The sequence below is a fragment of the Bison bison genome, unplaced genomic scaffold (assembly GCF_000754665.1).
Source record: "Bison bison bison isolate TAMUID 2011002044 unplaced genomic scaffold, Bison_UMD1.0 scf7180017864270, whole genome shotgun sequence".
Classification (NCBI taxonomy): Eukaryota; Metazoa; Chordata; class Mammalia; order Artiodactyla; family Bovidae; genus Bison; species Bison bison.
Window position 1 is genome coordinate 5,814,708 of NW_011494842.1, and position 13,288 is coordinate 5,827,995.

Here is a 13,288-nt window from a genome sequence, read left to right on the forward strand (position 1 = left end):
TTTACCTACTTGACGTCTTTCGTTTGCTGTCACCTTGTTAATCACCCCGTATAAAGAAAAACCATCTCTCTCTTCCACGCCACTCCCTCTCTGCGCCCCTCCTCTGCTTCACTTTTCTTCAGAGCGCTTCCGTCATCTGACACATCATGTGTTTAGTTTGTTTATGCGCTTGTGGCCTGTCAACTGGAGCGTGAGCTTCCCGAGGGCAGGCACTGCGGGCGGTTTTGTTTGCTGCTCTGTCCCCAGGGTCTAGAGCCTTACTAGTACCTTCCAAGCACCCTTACACAGTGCTTAAATGAATGAACGGAGTGAACGCAAAGCCCCTCCAGGACTGAGAGGTAGGACGGGAATGGAGAGAAGTAGGACTGTGAAGGGGAAGGGGGCGCCCGAACGCATTTCTGGAAGGGCCAAGGTCCTGGCACCGCCTGGAGCGTGGAGCCGGCGCATCCGCCCTCCCCAGACCTCCCGCCCCAGCCTGCTGGCTGGGACCCTCCTGTTGGCAGTGCCCTGCCCTACCCGCCAGGCCCCGAACATGCCACCCCCAGTCTGGGCGAGTGACCAGGCCTGAACAAAGTGTCCTTTCCCCTTTGATAAGCTGCCTCCTTCCAGGGGCACTCAGGCCAGGATACGTCCTGCTGCTCAGGAAGTGCCTGAAGGCCTGGGTGGGCCCCTGGAGGGCACTGGCTGCTGCAGCAGCCACCCTGCCCAGAGGCCCAGCAGAGGAGCGAGGGCGGTAGCCGGGGGGCCCCCTGCCCACAGCCAGCCCCAGCACGCACCTGCGCCTTCTTCCTTCAGCGGAAGCCTCTTGAGAGCCTTTTGGGTACACAGCTGTGAGCAGGGGGCCCTGGTGGGCACCGGCGAGGGAGGGCAGAGGCTGGTGACAGGCTTTGTCACACGTGGGGTGCTGGCCTGCCTGGGCCACTTTGCCCTGGGGACTGTGGGGCAGGCGGGGTGCTGGGGGGCATTTTACTTCTTGGCTCAGGGAGGAGCTGGAGATGATGTGTTTATCTGGCTTCCCTAGCCCCCCCACGCCCCCTCCCCCCGTCTCTGTAGGTCTTTCCGTAGTTGACTGTGCCACCAGGAAGCTGTCCATGGCTTCTGATGATTGTCACCCTCTTCTTGAGAGCCCTGAACCCCGAGACCCCAGGATCTGACTCCCAGCCCACAGGCTTCGTTCTCGCTCAGCCCCTCCCCCTGAAGCCCTGTCTTCCCCGTGGTGCTGCCTTGACTTCCCCGTCAGCCCTGCAGAACCCAGGTCCTCAGGGAGGGGTGGAGCACAGTTTCTTCCAGGGAGGAGACTAACCCTCCCCCCTCCAGCCACATGCACGCATCCTCGCAGGCACACACACTCGCACTCAAACACCCCCGGGCCCGTGCACCACCAGCCACACACACCTCTCCAGGTTGCTCACCCATCCTGGGGCTCAGGGCCCAAGGGCTCCTTGGCCTTCACTGTCACAGACGGGCTGGATGGAGCTGAGGCAGGTGCAGAGGCCCAGGCCCTACACTCTCAGAGCCCCAGTCTTTGAATCTGTAGGATGGATGCTGCCTCAAAGTCTCCTAGTGTCCCCCGGGCCTGTAACCTGTGGGATCCCAGGTAGCACAGGGAGAGGGACCTGTTCTGAGATGTCACCTGAGCTCAATCTAAAACATGGCCCCTTTGGCTCTCTTCCCAGGGAGAGGGGAACTGTGTCCTTCTCCCCTTGGTTCTGAAGGGCCATGACTGCCTCCATCATCAGGTACCGTGGGAGTGATGCTCTGTGACTGCTGAGGCTGAGTTAGAGAAGACCACCCAGGTTCCACCTCTTCCCTCTGGGATAAAGCAGCCCCCCTGTAAGAAGTCAGAAGCCACGTGGACGGGGTCCCATCTGCAGCTCAGGGGCGCTCCCCCTGCTGGCCGTGCCGGGAACAGCGGTCGTGCACCACCAGCCCACGAGCCTTGTGATGACTCCAGCCCCAGCTGGCATCTGATGGCAATCACACGGCAGACCCCCAGCAAGACCCACCTTCAGGAAGCCAGGTACTTCCCGAATCCCTGACTCACAGAACTTTGAGCAAAATGAAATGGCCGTTGTTTCACACGACCAGGTTTTGGAGAATTTGTTAGGTAGCAGTAGTCATTAGAACATTGTGCCCAAATATTTCTCTTCTTCCCTTAGTCCTCTCCCCAGCTTGTCTCTCAGGCTGAACCTGCTTGGATTGGACTCAGAGCCCTCAGAGATGGCGGCCTGGGGTCTGAGAATGCAGGGGGAGCTGGGTCAGGCTACCCACCCTCCCTCCTGTACCTGATGGCAGTGATCTGCCAAGATCTGATTGTGAGCCTCCGGGCGGCACCTCCACCGGGTCCCTCCTGTTTGGCCAGGACAAGGGCTTCCCTTGTGGCTCAGATGGTAAAGAATCTGCCTGCAATGCAGGAGACATGGGTTTGATCCCTGGGTTGGGAAGATCCCCTGAAGGAGGGCATGGCAACCCACTCCAGTATTCTTGCCTGGCGAATCCCCATGGACTGAGGGGGATTCAGAGCCCCCATGGAATCTGCGGGCTACAGTCCATGGGGTCGCAAAGAGTCGGACACGACTGAGCGACTGAGCACATTCACATACACAGAGTGTTCTTGATGCCTATCTCTGTGCCCAGCTGGCTCTCAACCAGGCTCAGCCCTCAGCCTCTGGCACCCCTGTCTCCAAGGCTTGGCCTCCTGTCCCTATCTGTTAACTGAACAAGGCAGGAGCCTTGGATGGTCCGTCAGCAGGGATCAGAGCTACAGGAAACGGGCCTGGCACGTGGTTGGGGTTTGAGGGCAGCGGGGGTGAGAAGGGCACATCAGAGACTGACCCGGCTCCCCGAGCTCCCCAGCAGGGCTGGGCTCCACAGTGGGAGCTGGTCGACATCACCGCCGTGCCTGCCTCTGTCCCTTCCCTGCCTCGCCTCTCCCGTCCTCTATTGGGGTTCACTCTGGTCACCTCTATGTATGTGTGTGCCCTTGAATCTTTGTGTCCTGGGGAACCCAAACCAAGACTGAGATGTCCAGGTGAGGCCTCACTGAATTTACAGAGTTAAGACGATGAGGAGCCAATAAGAGAGCATATGAAATAAAATCAGCAATGACAGCCTGCCTCTGTTAAGCGCCCTCTCTGTGCCAGGGACTGGTTGCAGGGCCTTATGTCTGTTACCTCACTGAACGCTCACCACCCTCCTCTGTTGTTTGGTGCTTCATCATTTCCCTTGGCAGGTAAGCAATCAGATTTAGGGATGTCATTTGTTCCAGGTAAAGAGCTAGGAAACGGCAGGTTGGCCTGGAGAGCTGGGGCTCTGATTAGCAGTGGTCCCTGTGGGCAGCCCCGCAGAGGGCAGAGGTCCTGGGCAAGAAGTGGGGCATTTAAACTTAACCTTGAAGGACGAACAGATGTTGGGAATATGGGGAATCCTGGAAGAGGCCTCGAGCCTCAGTTTCCTTGCTGTCAAGTGGACATAAGGACCATAGCTTTCTTAGGGCCATTTGAAGGTGACATGAGCTGACAGAGACAGAGAGGGACCGCAGTACGTGTTCAGTGAGTGCTCATTCTTTCTGCTGCTGTACGGGACCAGTGTTTGCTGCAGGTATGGGCCTGGCTGCAGGTCTGAACAGGTTCCGGAGGCAAGCTTCCAGCTCCCACTCCAGCACTCGGGCCCAGAGGGGAGGAAGCTGGAGGAGCCAGAGGAAGTGGATTAGTCCGGAACCCCTGAATTTGGATTCTCACTCAGGCAGCCTAGCATATTCCTCCTTTAAAGGACCCTACCTTCTCTGGTTCCCAATTCTCGAATCTCCCATTCCTTACAACCTGGAAGTCGTCTCTGCTGTCTGACCTCTTTCCCTCCTGCTGTGCATTTTGTCTGTTGGGACAAGGGGGAACTAATGAATCATGGTGGTTGGCGCTGAAATCTGCTGGAATTAGGGTAGGTGCAGCCTGTGTGTGGCCCGCAGACGGTGGTGCCCATAGGCAACCTGGCCCTGGTGCGGAGGCCCGCCTGGCCCAGGATAGAGGGAGCCAGGCCGGGCCCCTGGAAGGTGGAGTCGGAGGAAAGAACTAGGTGGCAGCCGGAGGTGGAGGCTGGAGGCACAGGCCTTAGTGGAGTCCCTGTCCCAACTGCAAGGGTTCCCCCCTCCCCCGCCCCCGGCTACCACTGAGGAGGGGTTTGGGGCAAGGTCTGCAAGGGCAGAGAAGCCGCCCTCTGCCTGGAATCTCCGAGAACAGAGTCTTTCCAGGCTCCCTCTCTGGGGCCCTCTGCAGCCTGAAGATGGAACCGTGGGCTCCGGGGCCAGGCCAGCCTGAGTGCAAGCCCAAATTCTGTCACTTGCTAGCTGTGTGACTTTCGGTGGATCTCTTCACCTCCCTGAACTTTCTTCATCTGAAAAACGGAGACACTTTAGTGGCTGTGCAACCTTTACCAAACTCTTCAGTAACAGAATTTCCCTTCCCTGTCCATCAGCTATTTGTCTCCTTAGCTACGGTGAGCCGCAGCCTCCTCACCTATAAAAGGAGGATGGCAGGCTAAGAAGGAAATGGCAACCCACTCCAGTCTTCTTGCTTGGAGAATCCCATGGACAGAGAAGCCTGAAGGTCTACAGTTCATGGGGTCGCGGAGTCGGAATCCACTGACGGGCTAACACGCACACACAAGCTTAAGTGCGCTAGTGCACCCAGAGCGCCACCTAGGGGTGGACACGAGGGGTCAGCAGTGGGTGGTGGTTTTTGTTTCTCTTTCTGCCCGGCGCACCCTGCCCCTGCCGCCCCTGCTCCTCCTGCTCCAAGAGCCTGGCCTTGGGGGGCCTTCCTCTCTGCGCCCCCAGCCAACCCTGGACAAGGGCTGAGGGCTGGCTGAGGTGCTGGGGACACTCCTGGGAGTGGCTACGTTTACAAAGAGGGTGTAGAACAACAACAGGGCCAGGCTGAGAGGGAGCTGCTGGGCTTGGTTCTGCCAGCCCCAGCCCTTTGTCTGCTGGGGGTCAGGGGCTGGGCGGGAGCCGGGCGCCTGGTGACCAGGCTTCTCAGGCCCTCAGGGGGCTCTCACTCTCCCGCTCTGTGCAGGGCCCTGCACGCAGCACAGATTTCATCAGTGCTTGTTGGGTCCCGGACTCAACCCTCCTCACCGGAAAGCTGCTCCGAAGGCCCGAGGCTGGGCTTATTCACTGCCAACCAGGAGACTGGCTGCCAACGCAGGAGACGCAGGTTTGACCCCTGGGTCGGGAGATTCCCCTAGAGGAGGGCGTGGCGACCCACTCCAGTATTCTTGCCTGGAGAATCCCATGCACAGAGGAGCCTGGGGGGCTACAGTCCATGGGGTCGAAAAGAGTCGGACACGATTGAGTGTGTGGGGGCACAGACCAGGAGACCCTCTTCCAGGGAGAAGCCTGCCCAGCGTCAATGGTCCAAACCCGGGGGGTTTCTGCAGCGTCGGGCCCTCAGCCTCAGGACTGCCTTTGGAGGTTCTGTATCTGGGTGGGAGTTGGGGCTGCCCTTCCTTGAGTCTCGGGTAGGCCCAGGAGCTGGATGGGGGCTGGGAGGAAGAGGCTGATGGCTGGGCCTGGAATCCCTCCTCTCCCCTGCCCCAGCCCCCGGCTGCTCTCCATCTGGCCAGCAGCTCCCCCGCTGCCCCAGGACAAGGGCCCCAGTGTCTGCTCCCTTCCTGGGCAAACAGCAAGCCTTTCTCTCCCTCTCCCCCTAGAGCGGAGTGCCTCGACCATGACCTCTCCCCGCCCCCTCCAGAGGGCATGGCACGCCCCTTGCTGCGCGACCTCTTCTGAATGCTCCAGAGACAAAGGCTGGCAAGCCGGGTGCAGGAGGGGGTCCTGTCTGCCAGGTTCAGCCCTCAGCCGGCCCCCAGGCCTCCGTCCTGCCAAGGTGGGTGTGGGGCGCAGCTGGAGGCAGGGCCCAACCCAGGTGGACTTGACATCACCCCACTGTCTCCTGCCAGACAAAGGCTGCTCCTGCCTGGGGCTGGTCCCAGGAGGGTTTTCACACTGCTTTCTCTACAGGCTCATCGCGTTGACATGAGCTCACTCCTCCAGACCTGCTTACCTTGCTGGCAGGTGGAGCGTAAGGGCCTGGACAGTTTCCCCTCACACGGCAGGGCCCCCTCCCCGAGCCTGGAAAGACGCAGAACTGCCAGAGGCCTCCCTCTTCTCCCGGGCTCCTGCCAAGGTCCTGACCGGGACACCGAAATAGGGTAACCTCAGAGGGTAACGGGGAGCTGTAATCAGACAGCCTCCCCTGGAGCCTCCACCACCCTCCAGTTCTGACTCAGAATGATAGGGAGCGAGTGCAGCCCAGCCCTGCACCCCTTACTTCCTCCTTCTGGCCAGTGGCTACTCAACAGCTGATTATTCTACTGGGGAGAGGACATGGAAGTCTGCTTTGTGGATAAAATCTTCTGTCTTATAAACGTCTCTCCTCCTAAAAATTCATGTTGATATGGTGTGTGTGCGTGCTCAGTCGCTTCAGACGTGTCTGACTCTGTGTGCGACCTGTGGACTGTGGCCCGCCAGGCTCCTCTGTCCATGGGATTCTCCACGCAAGAATACTGGACTGGGTTGCTGTGCCCTCCTCCAGGGGATCTTCCTGACCCAGGGATCAAACCCACATCTATTACATCTCCTGCATTGGCAGGAGTGTTCTTCACCACTAATGCCTCCTGGGAAGCCTTAATGTATGGCAGAAACCACCGATTAAAAATAAATACATTTAAAAAAAAAAGTCCCTTCTTTGGTCATCCTATTAAACAAAATTCCCCTATTAGGTTATCATTTCTTTAGATTTATTGGTATTTATTGAGAACCCTGAGGACTATGCCAACAAGAACAATTATAGAGATATTTGCTGCTTGAGCTAAATGTTTTACAAAGTAGTTACTTATGTTATCAACAGATACTCTCCATTCATCGCCCCGCTCTGGATCCACTGTCCGCTGTTCCGTGCTTGCTCTGTGTGCTGAGTGGCTGGCCTCTGTGGCCTGAGTTACCCAGGATCCCTTGTCCTCTGAGCCAGCGGGAGGCACTGGAAAGAGACCAGAGCACTGGAAGGGGGAGAAGGTCAATGATTGATCCATTGGCCGCTTTCCAGGCCTGGACTCTCTCCGGTCACTAGCTCCCGGGAGCTGCACCACCTCTGGCTGAGCCCTGAACCCTGCCTACACCTCTCTCTGCAAGTCCGTCCACTCACTTGCCTCTCTTTAATCACCCACTGGGGACGTGGGGCCAGTTTCCTGCCAGGATCTCAGAAACACAGCTCTCTATTTTTACTCCACACGGAGGGACACTGAAGTCCAGAGAGGCGGGCCAGCTTCTCTGCAGAGGACTGCTTGGGGCCAGGACCCCGTGGTCATGCTCCAGGACTTTTGCTTTTCACAGTTTGTCCAGGGAGGGGTCGCCTTATCTGCTTGCGACCCCTCAGGGCAGAGGAGGAGGAAAGATCAGGCCCCTTGGATTCAGGTCTTCAGAACCAGGGGCTTGGTTCTCAAGAGGCAGTTGAGCAGAAGGAGGGGATCACTCTCTCTTGTGGGACCAGGGGATGGGCAGCCACAGGCTCTTTGATCTCTGTCTTCCCCAGGCGGGGACCGCGCGTTCGGGTTAGCTGGCTGCATTCCTCTGTCCGTTTCCTCTTCAGTCCCTTGCCTGTGGTCAGTGGTCAGTGAGTGTCTGAAATGAATAGATATGACATTAAAGGCTGGGAGGTGGGGGTGGAGGATGACCAACAGAACAAGTTCTGTCTCCTTCCAGGCGCCCTGGGAGGTTCAGCATGTGAGTGTGTGTGTGTGTGTGTGTGTGTGTGTGTGTGTGAAGTCTGGCCAGGCGGGCAGCCCTGGCTGTGGCTGAGTGGTTGTTGAGGGCTGGGGTGCCCGCCCAGGGCAGCTTATGGCATGGGGAAGGAATTCTCTGGGAACCCCGGCAGGCGTTGGGTGGGGTGCCCGGCTGACCGGGCAGGGTGGCTGCTGCACTGAGTCAGCCCTTCTGGCCCAACTCTGCCTCCCCTCCCGGCCCGGCTGCTATGTCAGGGGCGAGGGCCCGAGGAAGCCCTGCAGACGGCCTCTTATCGGCCCCAAACCCTGAGATGGCACTGCCAGCATGGGGGTGGCCATCCTGCACCTCGCAGGCCCCGTCAGGGAGGACCAGAGAAAGCTCCAAGAACAGTTGACACCAGGGGTGAAGTCTGGGAAGGTGGTGTGAACTCTGGCTACAAGAAGGAACCCGGGACTCGCAGAGGTCTGGACCCTCGGCAGAGTCACATGGCAGAGCTGGGGAGAAGCCTAGAAAGGCAGTTGTGGTGGTGGGGAGGTGGGGAGCATGCTGGTGACAGGGCCTAGGAGTCAAACATGGTGGCCCCTTCCTCAGCACAGCCCCGAGTTCCTTCTGAGTCCGGGGAAGGGTCTGAGCACCACCCCCTGGCTTCCCTCGACTCCTCAGGTCTGGATTGGATGCAGGATGGAGGTGGGTTCCTGGAGGTCTTTCTGAGGGTGCTTGGAGCTTGCAACTAAGGGGCTAAGAATTTGAGCATCTTTAGTTTTGGTTATAGGTTAAACATCCACATGGTCCAAAATTCAAAAGGTAAAAAAAGATATGCTAAGAAGGAATTCCCCATCCCCCCAATCTAGGCCCAGCGCCTCAGTTTCCCCTCCTGGAGGCGCCTGCAGTCACTGGCTCCCTGCGAATCCTGAGTTTGGGCTTTCTGACCCGAGTGTCCCATCCTCTCTATTTTCCTTCTAGAAGAGGACCCCTTGGGAGGTGGTGCTGGAGGAACCCAGCCATGGAGGTTAGGGCCTGAACCAGGCAAACCAGTTGCCAGGAGGATGGAGGCAGCCTCCTTCCTGGGCTTAATCTTTGTCCCAGCTTCAGGTCATCCCACTGAAGCCTCTCAGGAGGGGTCAGGCCCATCAGTTCTCCTTTCCAACCACTTACAGCATCCCTGGAAGCTCCCACCTCCTGCCTGGGGATCTGGCAGTCTGATACCCTGAGCCAGGGCTCCCACAGTCTTGTATTATTTCTCAGATTTATTTATTGATTTATTTAAAAGTTTTTATTTATTCTGGCTGCACTGGGTCTTCTTTGCTGTGAGCAGGCTTTCTCTGGCTTCGGAGAGCAGGGGCTCCTCTTCCTTGCGGTGCTCGGGCTTCTCACTGCGGTGGCTTCTCTTGTTGCACAGGCTCTAGGGTGTGTGGGCTTTAATCGCTGCAGTGCATGGGCTCAGTAGCTGCAGTTCCCGGGCTCTAGAGCACAGGCTCAATAATTGTGGCACATGGGCTTCGTTGCTCCATGACATGGAGGGTCTTCCTGGACCAGGGATCAAATCTGTGTCTCCTGCAACGGCAGGCAGATTCTTTACCACTGACCCACCGGAGAAGCCCTCCTGGAATAACTTTTATACTCTCCCCATCCTCCTCCTCTTTGAGAGTTCAATTCTGCATAGATTTTGTGAACACTTGCTACATGCCAGGCCCGGTGGGGACACAAATTAATGCAGACACAGCCTCATCTATCTAGGAACTCATGGTCTAATGGGGAAGGCCAAAAGGGAGAGAGAGCATTACAATTCAAGATGGCCCCAATCTGTTCTCTGAGAGTGGGGAAACAAAAAAATTTCAGGCTAAGAAGCCTGACAACAGCAAGTGTTGGTGGGGGCATGGCTCAGCAGACATACTTCTAGTGACCCCATGCTGCTACTGCTGCTGCTGCTGCTAAGTCATGTCAGTCGTGTCTGACTCTGTGCGACCCCGTAGACGGCAGCCCACCAGGCTTCCCTGTCCCTGGGATTCTCCAGGCAAGAACACTGGAGTGGGTTGCCATTTCCTTCTCCAGTGCATGAAAGTGAAAAGTGAAAGTGAAGTCGCTCAGTCGTGTCCGACTCTAGCGACCCCATAGACTACAGCCTACCAGGCTCCTCCGTCCATGGGATTTTCCAGGCAAGAGTACTGGAGTGGGGTGCCATTGCCTTCTCCGAGTGACCCATGAGAAGGTGACTTAGAAAGGACTCTTTGGAATGTAATTCATCAACTCCTAGGAGATCGAACTGCACCTTCCCTGAGATCCAGCAAGTTCACCTTCTAAGTTCTCACTCCGGAGTAGAGTTTTTAAATCCCACACTGAGATCCAGAATACACATGCCACTCACGACACAGGACTTTCACCGTAATGGTGACCCCGAAGACTAGTGATGCTGGTTATTTCCTAATCAATTTTGAGTTTTAAAAAGTGCTGATCTTTACGCTTTCAGCTGATTTCAGGACTCATGAGTATGTCTGAGTCCATAGTGTGACCCACACTGCCCTAGAGACACTCAAGCGTTTGCACAAGCAGGCAAGAATGTCCACTGCAACGTGGCTGTAGCAGCCCAAACCGAGACAGGGCTTTCGTGGCCACCGACCGATACACAAACCAATCGTGATGTGGGCAGGAAGTGGGCTGTCACTCTGCTCCATGTGCCAGAGTTTACACGCGAGGTGACACTATTTACTCAAAATGTAAAGCCCTACGGAGAGATAGCATACATTGTTTATGGATGCATCTGTACCTTTTCAAGTGTGAAAACTGCAGGAAACAATATTCCCAAATCAGGGTTCTCTCTGGAGGGGGAAGGGAGAGCTGGGGCAGGGCCCGGGGTAGATGGGGAGGTGTATGTAGGGACAGAGGGGCCTGACGGGCCACAGTCCACAAGGTTGCAAAGAGCTGGACACAACTGAAGCAACTCAGCACGCACGCACCCATGTAAGGAACCTCAACTGAATTTTTTTTTTCATTTTTTAACGGAATTGTTTAGTTAAAAAAAATATATGTTGGAACTAAATTTTGCAAAATATGAAGATTTGACAAAGTTGGAGGATAGGTATAGGGCACTAACTCTCTTTTCAATCTATTATTTTAAATGTAATCTTATTTCTGAAAATATTTCATAATAAGACTTAAAAGATTGCTGCTCTGGGTATCAAGGAAGGAGAGTTCCTTCTGACTGTGGGAATAGAAAGCAGGGAGTGGTGGAGTGGGAGTGGATGTGGTCCTGGGGAAACGAGGTTGAACGCACTCGGTCCTTCTTAACTGGGGGTGGGTGGGGGGTGGTGGTGCTGTGCTTTATCCCACTGCCCCCACGGGTTGGAATGGTATCCTCCCCCTTTAACGTATGGAAATGGAGGCTGGGAGACCGGCCTCTGGAAAAGTGGCAGAACTGGGCCTCGATCCCAGGCCCATGAGAACTGCCTGCGCAGTTCACAGCACCATTCTGGAGCAGCAACCTTTGTGCCTGCCAAGGGGTGGGTGAGGAGACAGGGTCTGGTGTGCTGAGCTGAGTCCTGTAGATTTGATCATGTGGGTGATGAGGAAACACAAGGTGGGAGTGAACTCACTGCAGCTATATCATCAGTTTCTTACATTTTATTATTTTTTAACCAACTGAACCTTTCTTTAAACAAACTACTTCAGAACCCAGATGCATAAAAGCGCTTCCAGTGGAGATGATTTCTAAGAGGCAGGTGATGGGGTGGGGGTGGGGGGTCTGAAGCCCAGCGGTGTCTCCTTTGGGAACACAGGATGGGTGCTGTGGTCCAGAGGAGCACCCAGAGGCAGTGTGTGTGTGGCAGGAGGCTGCCGGGGCATCCCTCCCAGGGCTTCTCAGCCAGATGGCGGTTGCTCTCCCCACCTCTGAGTGCTCCTGGTTGGTGGAGGGACAGAGGATCAGAGTACTCCTGACCTGGGGGTGAAGGGGGAACCAGTGGCAGGTGCTTTGGGCAAGGTAGGCCTGACCTCCACTTGCAGGCTGTCAGACCTTGGCCGAGTTATGGAACCCTCCATTTGAATCTTAGGAGAGGAAGGACATGGATCCTCGGATGTGGCTGGGGCAAGGAAGGCACACGTCCAGAGTGAAGCCGCTGGAGCGGGTGTTTCCAGCGCACTCCTCTTCATCATCACTGTCTGGGGCAGGGGACTAGGCAACTGGCCCGGCACAAGTGGGCCCTTGACAAATGCTTGTGGAACAAACGCGTATGTTTCCGCTCTGTCTGCAGGAAATGCAGTGGAGTCCTGACTTCTGGGAGCAAGTGAAGCTGTTTCAGGGGCTGGCCCTTCCCAGCTGGGCTCCGGGGACAGACAGCTGAGGCTCCAGTGTAGCGCCAGGCCCTGGAGAGAGTACTGAGCCAGGCGGTCAGGAGCTGGGGGTCAAGGGTAGGGTTGCTGGTTCCAGTTGCCATGTACGGGGCTGTGTGACCTAGAGGTTTGTTTCTCCTTCTCCAGGATTTGCTCATCTCCTTTTGGCAGAGTGGCCAGGGTGAGGTCTTTCCAACTGCAATTTGCAACTCATTTGGTACATTTAACAGAGCAATTTAGTGGTTCACAATCAGTTTTAAAAACCAAAATGAAACAAAACAAATAGAACAGAAAATATCAGAGTGCAATCACAGGTCATAAGGGTAAGTATTGTTTTGTGAAACTATTGTTTTGCTTATATATAGATGAAGGTGCGGACAGGTCTGAGGTAAAATTGATTTGCTATTGTGGGGTCCTGGTGAAAAGACTGGAAAATACTGAACTCAGCAGTCCTGGAGGCGTCCTCCTCTCCCACATTCTAGGGGTCTTTGTGAAAAAGCCACAGGTCCAGGGGCTCCTCACTCTCTCCCCCTGGGTCAGCAGCTGTCTCTTGGCTCCTCGTAGTTCATCCCTCCGGGGTCTTTCTCTCCAGCTCCAATCCCCAGCTTCAATCCTCAGCCCCCTCCTCCCTATCGCCCAGGGATAAGCCTCCCCCTTCCCAGGAAGTCAGGGTGGGGGTGTCGGAAGGGAGTAAACGTGATCGAATGGGTGGCACTGGGCACTCTATCCCAGAAGCTAAGATAAAAGGACTAGGAAGCAAACACCGCAGCGCCCGGGGACAGAACAGAAAGCAGGCGAGCTGGGGACGGGCGTTTGAGGGGAGGACTTCATGAACAAAACTTTGCTCAGCGGCTACACCATAGCGGGTCACTCCCGGGGCGGGGGTGGCGGGGGGGCTGGCCCTGGTCTGGTCCTCGTTGGCGCTCGGGTGCGCAATTAACCAGCGAAGGTAGTTTTCACTCCTGCCCTCCTCCTTCCCCCTTTAAAAGAAAAGAAAGACAGAAGAAGCCAGGAGTTTTGGAGCCAACTCCTGGAGAGGGAGCGGCTGAACTGATTCGGAAGTTGGATCTCTTTGTACACAGGAATGCGGCGAGAAAAAAACAAAACCCACCCCATTGCTTCATTTCCCCTCCAAGCCCTAGCACTTTCTTTTGTGCAATGAAAAGGCTTTTTACGTTAAGAAAA

General features: G+C 56.1%; 1 protein-coding gene across 4 annotated transcripts; it reads left to right on the forward strand.

Annotated features, from left to right (window-relative positions):
* Positions 1-227: 227 nt before the first annotated feature.
* LOC104994908 lies at positions 228-6,502 on the forward strand. 4 transcript variants are annotated; one of them, XM_010848616.1, is made up of 6 exons: positions 228-338; positions 1,677-2,020; positions 5,070-5,210; positions 5,385-5,467; positions 5,707-5,882; positions 6,017-6,502. In XM_010848616.1, exons 2-6 carry the CDS (start codon positions 1,971-1,973, stop codon positions 6,209-6,211), a joined length of 645 nt encoding a protein of 214 aa, XP_010846918.1. In that variant the 5' UTR covers positions 228-338; positions 1,677-1,970; the 3' UTR covers positions 6,212-6,502. The 4 variants fall into 4 exon arrangements, 2 of the variants coding, with proteins under 2 accessions (XP_010846918.1, XP_010846919.1); XM_010848617.1 differs by having other exon boundaries at positions 1,740-2,020; XR_826004.1 differs by lacking the exons at positions 228-338; positions 1,677-2,020 and adding an exon at positions 4,757-4,864.
* Positions 6,503-13,288: the final 6,786 nt, after the last annotated feature.

What these genes read in the sequence shown, in the direction of transcription:
- LOC104994908 (XM_010848616.1), top strand. Translation starts at nt 1,971, where the DNA reads ATGGCAATCACACGGCAGACCCCCAGCAAGACCCACCTTCAGGAAGCC. An exon ending in CCTCAGGACTGCCTTTGGAG is followed by an intron (nt 5,468 to 5,706) that starts GTTCTGTATCTG and finishes CTCTCCCCCTAG; the next exon opens with AGCGGAGTGCCTCGACCATG. An exon ending in CAGGCCTCCGTCCTGCCAAG is followed by an intron (nt 5,883 to 6,016) that starts GTGGGTGTGGGG and finishes CTTTCTCTACAG; the next exon opens with GCTCATCGCGTTGACATGAG.